Source organism: Danio rerio, chromosome 22 (genome assembly GCF_052040795.2).
Source record: "Danio rerio strain M-AB ecotype USA chromosome 22, GRCz13ab, whole genome shotgun sequence".
Lineage (NCBI taxonomy): Eukaryota > Metazoa > Chordata > Actinopteri > Cypriniformes > Danionidae > Danio > Danio rerio.
The window spans coordinates 11,062,610-11,070,343 of record NC_141042.1 but is presented as its reverse complement, the minus strand read 5'-3'; the positions used below and the strand labels follow the sequence as shown (position 1 = coordinate 11,070,343).

The following is a 7,734-nucleotide window of genomic DNA, read 5'->3' as shown; positions in this document are numbered from 1 at the left end:
GTGAAGTAGATGCAATTTCAGGCACATATTTCAGTAAATCAACATCAAAACACTATATTTGACCATCATCCATTACTACCACATCTACCATACCATATCTACCATCGCATGCTAAAATAACTAATAAATAATTGGTGGCTTCTTGTAAATGTTTGATCTTACATAAACTTGGTGTTTGCTCAAATGACACAACTGACCAAATGTTTCACCAAATATAATTGTATACTGACAGCACTGTATATTTGACCACTGCCCATGACTATTTTTAAGTTCTATTTTATTCCACAGATGCATGATGTGTTTGCTTTGGTTATGAAGAACTAACTCATGCCTCTAGACCAGTGACCTCAAACTCAATTCCTGGAGGGCCGCAGCTCTGCATAGTTTAGCTCCAACCACCTCCAACTCACACCTGCTTAATAGTGTCTAGTAGCCTTGAACACCTTCAATAGTTGGATCAGCTGTGTTCAGGTGATTAGGATTGGAGCAAAACTGCAGAGCTGCCCTCCAGGAATCCAGTTTGAGACCTATGCTCTAGACTGAACATGTTTAATATACACTTTGACATCTGGATTATACAAATTGGAAATATTTTTAGTTTAAATTAGGGTGATATTAATATTATTTTAAAATATTAGTTTGTTTTCATGCTCCACACGCTTTTGTCATGTAAACTAATGTCCAAACTGCATGAAAAAACAAAGCAAAACTGATATTGTACATTCAGCAGTTCAATCCTGAAGCAACATTCTCTCTTATATAATCTATATTTTACTCATCACCCAGTTAATCTTACCCTGATCTGGCATTTTCAGCAGTAGATCAAGCAACGGCTTTACCACTCCTTCCTTGGAGACGTGGATCTTCCAGAATAAAGTCATAGAGATCCTGAGAAACACATTTCAACCATGTAATCTGGAGATTTCTTGACTCTATAACGTGATTCAAGTAATAAACTGCAGTTTCTATTCGATTTTCTCAGCTGATGGAACCTACCCTGGAAGTTGAGGACTTCGTATAATCATGATCTCTGATCTGCATCCCTCTGGAAGGTTGACCACGTCTGGGTACTTCTCCTGCCAAGCAAAAACCACCCGTGTGTTAAATAAATTAACAAAAGAGACTTGACAGATTCCATCGGACCCACAGCAACTTGGATCCAAAACACTGGCTGATACCGAAACGAAATATGTGGAGTAATTTACATATTAAAAGATTACGTAATGGAATTGCAGCATTTGCTCCAAAACAAGGAGGGTAAACAGCCTAAAACCAAGTCTATCACTAACCAGAGCTGAACATTAAAGACAAATGCTGATGTCTTAGAGAAATTGCCTGCTCAAAAATTAAATTTTTTTTTACACCAAATCATTTTGCCTAGCATACACAAGGCTTTTCACAGCCCTAATGAACACCAGGGCCTTCAGGCTCCAAAACACTAAACAAAAATATATAAATGTAAAAAACTGGTCCGTGCAATTCAAGTGCTGAGATCATTTCAACTTTTTTTTGGTTAACGGAAGCTTTAAAAATAACCCAGGCTCATTAAGTCGATCCATGCCACAATCTAGGTTTCTGCAAATTGTAAAATACGTTGCACTGAGAATGCTTCATTGGACATTTCAGATGACAAATCCACTGTCTACATGTTTTTGCAAATCTGAAATATGTTCTTAGGATACATTTTGATATATACGTGTCAGATAAACATTGTTCTTGTGCAAGTTTATGAGACAGTGGGACTTGTCGTAGAGATTTCCAAGCGAACTACTGACCTAAACCCAACCAATAGTGTTGTAAGCAAATGTAAGAATCAAAGCCATTTAGTTTTACATTGATTTTACATTGCTTTAATCTGTTTTATGGAACTGTGCAAACTCGAACCTACGCCCTCTGCATCATAAGTACAGCAGCGCAGTGAGCTACTGCAGTGACCATGCAAAAAAGCTTAAGGGATAGGAGAGGGGAATGTACTTGATTACAATCCTAGACATCATTAAGCTGTTTTAATTTATTTGCTGTTGTGCAAAGGACTGTACAAAAATAATCCTTTATTCACTGATACCACGTCCATGTAAACATCATTAGTGTAAAAGAAACAAAAGTTGCAGGCGTCATGCTCATAAATGTAAGCTGAAGTATGCATTTCTAGTTAGCTGATTATACTGTCAAAGTTTCATAGGTATACAGGTTTGAAGTTATATAAAAAGTTTTGCTTTTACATGAAATACCCAATTGATATTCCAAGTGAGAGTAGCACGGTGCCACAGTGGGTAGCTGGCATTTCTGTGTGGAGTTTGCATGTTCTCCCGGTGTTGGCGTGGATTTCCTCCGGGTGCGTTTCCCCCACAGTCCAAAGACATGCGCAATAGGTGAATTGAATAAACTAAATTGTCCATAGTATATGTGTGTGAAAGAGTGAGTATGGGTGTTTCCCAGTGTTGGGTTGCAGCTGGAAGGGCATCCGCTGTGTAAAACATATGCTGGATAAGTTGTTGGTTCACTCCGTTGTGGATAACCCTGATTAATAAAGGGTCTAAGCCGAAAAGAAAATGAATGAATGAATATTTTAAGTGAGTTTAAGAAATGCCTTCAGGACATTGACCCACAGAAGAGAAAATTGAATACACAGAACCATTTATTGCTGACAGTAAATAATAAAGTATATGAAGAAAGATGTTTCCAGCTCTCTGTCCTTTGCAGAAACCACTAAATACAAAGTTTGAAATTATAGCCTTACTTGCCCTAACACTTAATTCCGTATTAAAAGACATACAGAAGCTCTGTATATTTTTATAAGTAATTAGGACATCTAATGAAGCCGCTCTTAAATTTAACTCCTCATTTGTCTGCATTTTAGCCGGATGATTAAAAACACATGCTAATTTGCACATTCACAAGCAGTCCTACGTGAGCGTTATAAACCCCTTAGATAAATCCATCAGACTTTCCTATTAGACATCAAAAACTTTCCAGATTTTTTTCCCCTCAATTCCCACAATACACAGTTGGGAAATACTGTCAGTTCCACCATTAACTTGATGTTTCCTCTGGTAAACAATGAGACTTTCTCGAACAAGAATTGTGAGGTTGTGATGTTCCTTTCAGACTTCTGAAGAGACTAAACACAGTTGCGTTCTCAGAGAGACACATTTACATTTTTGCAGATGTTTAGTTTTCAGTAAAGAGAATAACGGTGCTATAAATAAACGTCGTTACTAATGGTGATACTTTTTTCAGTATCAAGTAATCAATTTAATTACTGTTTCCCTGATTACAAAGCAGGTAACGCAATCATTTCCCTGGTAATTAGTTACTTTTATAATTATGTAACTCAGTTAATAACTGAGTTACTATTTAAGAGAGATGACTAGTAACTTTAACTAACTACAATTTTAAAGGAACGTGCCTAACACTGTTAGTTTTACCCGTACACGCTAATTAAAGTTAAAGTTAAGTAATTAGTATTAAGGCCCAATCCCATTTCTATTTTTGTACCCCTACCCCGTTTGAAGCCCTCTGTTTCTTTAACACTCTGTTTCAAGGGCCAAGGGGTAGAGGAAGGGCTTAAAAATTGACCCTTATGAAATGGGACACCACTACATCACCTGCACATGTCATCATATTTCATTGCGATCTCTTGCTTCAAATGAGATCGATGATCTCAGCTGTAGTTCAATATAATGAGGCAATAAGATCGTAACTGTACTGTGCATTTACACCGTGGCCCTATTCATTTATAAATGCACAAAAACAACACTAACATTATAGCAGACACTGTAAAAAGGTCATTCCCAGCTACTAGATATTTCTGACAGGGTATTCGAGTGTCATCGAGTGTGAAAATGTTGTGGGACTGCCTTACAGGAGTTAATAATATGGATTGTAGACAGCGAAATTTTGCAGTTTTAGAGGTTTATTTAAAAACCATGATGGTAAAACCCGAATGTGGTTATAATTGTATTAAAACGTGCTTGTTTGTTGTAAAATAATGACAAAAAAATACTAATTTGTACATCTCCTGACTTCCGTGTGCAGCTATGCTGTCGATGTAGCTGGTGTATTCTGGGAAATTTTCGTACCCCTTGGTTTCAAGTGTGGTCCTGAAAAATCTATTTCAAGGGCTATCTAGCCATTCCTCTTAGCCCTACGTCTTCAAGCTATAGAGAATTGAGACACCCCTACCCCTTCATGTGAATGTGCAAAATGAGAGGGGTATGGGGAAGGGCTAAGTGGTAGAATTGGGATTGGGCCTAAGTAAAATTGTTCAACAATGTAGTTATAGATTTGCACAGAACATTAAAGAGATGAAATATGATATTAATAATGAAAATTATGTCAGTAATTGCTTGCCCTTATGTTGTTCCAAACCCCAGAGACCTTTATTGGTCTTGGGAACACAAATGAAGGTATTTTAAAATTAACAGTAAGAGTCCAAAGATGGTCAAAGTCCAAAATGGTACCAAAAAGCATCCTCAAAACAGACTGCATGCCTCTTTATTTTTGTGTGTGCAAAAAACTGTTTTATGTGCGCAAAAAAAAGTATTTTCATAGGTTGATATTATTCTGAGTGAATCTTCTGTATTTGATCTTTTTTTTGGTATCATTCTGGACTTTGGATGAGCTAGGACGACGAGAAATATCTAAAATATTCTAACATGTTTCAGGGGTTTGTAACAACATGAGGGAAACTATTGATATTGTTTTGGGTAAAATATCCCTTTAAAATTATGCATATTTATGTACACTATCAGAAATAAAGGCACAAAATCTGTCAATGGGGTGGTATCTTTTTAAAAGGTACATATTTTTGTTCCTAACAGGTCCTTAAAGGAATATAATAACACCTAAAAAGTACAAATGTGTACCTCATAGTACCATAAAACAGCGGTTACCAATCCCAACAGGGGGGTCCTGGCCCACAAGGGGGACTCAGCGAGCTTTGTGGGGGCTCGTGTCATATTTTAAAAATTTCTTAGCAGTGGACAATTAGGAGAATGATCATGTTGCCTTGGTTTATTTTATCACCTACAACAGTATTCCTTACACACCGGTCCGTGGATCAATTGGTACTGGGCTGCACAAGAAATCATTAATTATTTCCGTTTTATTTTTTATCCAGTCTGAATGAGCTTTCATTTTGAAAAGTCTTTTATTTTGAAAAATGACCGTACTCTCTAGGTTACATCTTGGTGAGTAAGAAACAGACGTCTTTGGAAAGTTTCTTTACTAAGGGGAAAAGACCTAGTAAATGACCCACCAACAGCCAAGATATGGATTCGCAACCCATTTGTCAACAAATCAGGTGAATCCAGCATGGCTGTGGAAGAAGATCAACTGCTGGAGATCGTAAATGACGGCGGCCTTTTAGGCTTTTTATCACTGCAAACTTATATGAGCCATAATATCATTAAATGTGGAGAGGGGCCTTACAATATTTTTCCGGGGAATAGCGGGTCTCAGGCAAAAAAAAAAAAAAAAAAAGGTTGGGAACCACTGCCTTAAAAGGAACAAAGATGAAACTTAAAAGTACAAAAATGTAATCTAAAGGTACTATTGTTCACCTGTATGGTACAAAGATGTAAATTTTGAAAAGGTATGGCTCTATTGACACATTTTGTACCTTTATTTCTGATTGTGTACTTCTTTTACATCTTACAATAACTGTTTTGAATCTATTTGGCAAGCTAACATATAATCATAGCATTTGACTCCCATAAATGTTTTTAATACCTCATGAAGCAATTTCTAGCTTGTTGTTAAGCTAAATGGTCAACAATTATTTAAAAGGCACGGCTGTTTTCAGTAAACGTGACACAGCTCTGACCAAAGGCTTCGAGCCTTCCTTGAACTAAGCCATTAATTTAGCATCCTTCACGCAACCCAATCATTATTTGAACTCTATACCTCTATTGTCTGATCCTGGAACGACATGTTATGCTCCCCACGGATCCCTGTCAACAGTTATTAAAACGCCAGACAGAACAACCAGAGTCTATGGGCTTGTTCAGAAGCCAACAGTGTCTGAATATTTCGGAAAACTTTTCATAAAACTGGCTTCACTCTGAGACTTCAAAAGTACAATTTCAGAAATACTGGAGTTAAATGTTTGATCCAGGTTGCGTTATTTACTTCACGCCAAAAGTTAACAGTGGATGACCCAAAGCTGAAACATAAATCTCAGTGCCTCAAGGGCGATTTTGAGGTACCCAGAAACATAAAACCGCTGACTACACACACATGCCACTGCTGAGTACTCTTGCCCAACATAAAATCTTCCATTATGCAAAAAGTTCCATAAGGAAATATAGTGAACCAGATGCTGAAGCAAACCGACATTACCGCAGTGGAAAGAGACGTTTGCAATGCAACAAAAAATACAGTCCAGCCTTTTGAAAGGCATTATCATGGTGCTAGGCATGTGTGTGAAAAAGTCTTCTGGGTCTCAAAGTACATCCCAAATGGTCCGTGACATTATACAGACCATTCTAACCAACGGAATCCGCATGTGGAAAGAGTCTTTTTTTTTAAGTCAACATCCTCCAGCGAGTTTCTTCAAGGAAAGAGCGCCATGTTGGTTGAGTCAACATCCAAACAGTCCAAGAAGAACTTCCAAACCTTAACAAGATCTGAATGCACTGCGCAAGGAATCCAACATGACGTTGCGTTGGCAAACCATTTTACTTCTTTGATAGAACAGTGCATGCAAAAATGGGGTGGGACAATATATTGAAAAAGGTGGTTTTTATAGGACAGGTGATTTGAGGGGATGGCACTGAAAAATAAGAGTGCTCATTGACGTCACATGAAATGAAATGGCATTTCAGAGGCAGACTCTTGTGATGATAAACACTGAAGATTGTGTTTTTTCTTCGCAATCATGTATACCAGTGAATCATGCTCAAATTAAGACGAGGAACGAGTGTAAAGAAAGTTCAAACAGTAAAGCATCGCAGCTGTTCATTCCAGTTTGTTGAGTCACAGAGCTCCGGCCATTACCTGATGGCAAGTCAAAACATCCTACCGTGTTGAAAGATTGTACACTATTAATTTCACACCAGACACTCTTTGATCCACGTCTCTAAATTTACCCATAAACACTGCTGCCGCTAAGGACCGGTGAGGACTATGATGTGAAAACCATTTGTCCCCTGATCTTTTGGATGAGATGTTGCAAGAGATGACAATGCACATAGTCTGTTAAACTGATTCAATCTAAATCTAAAGGAGGCCAAAAAACAAAATGCAGTGGATTTCTGGAGATTGTTTAATTCTGAAAGCTCTGGCATAATGTCTCAAACTCTGCTCTCCATTAGAATCCATCTGCTAGATTGTCAACGCTTGACCTCAAAAACTGATGGTGGTTTCTGCTCATTATGACGTTTCTTTAAAAGTATTTTTAAAAACGTTGAACTTTAAAATGCGTAGAGCATTTTGTCATGTTTTCCATTTCAAAATGGTTTTCAATTTTCAAACATTTTAATTCGTAAACATTATCAAGTCAAAATTGATTATCCAAATCTTCAGGCATCTTTATATAACATAAGTAGGCTCACACGGAATCTGTGCGCGCAGAATTTTGCAGATTTTTAGCCCATCATTAATTCAGTTTATTTACTTGAGTAAATGTGTGTAAATCTGTATTTATTCAGTTTTTAAATTAATTACAGTAATATTATTGACTAATATGAAAATGTTCATCTGAATTATGTACAATATGTATGTACAGTAATA

At 37.2% G+C, this 7,734-nt stretch overlaps 1 protein-coding gene across 1 annotated transcript in view; it reads right to left on the bottom strand.

The window, feature by feature from the left end:
• Positions 1–7,734, bottom strand: part of cenpp (centromere protein P) — a 73,181-nt gene that overhangs the window by 1,754 nt on the left and 63,693 nt on the right. The window contains 2 exon segments of the mRNA NM_001003555.3: positions 797–888; positions 997–1,076. Of these exon segments, the coding sequence (NP_001003555.2) occupies positions 797–888; positions 997–1,076 (172 nt within the window).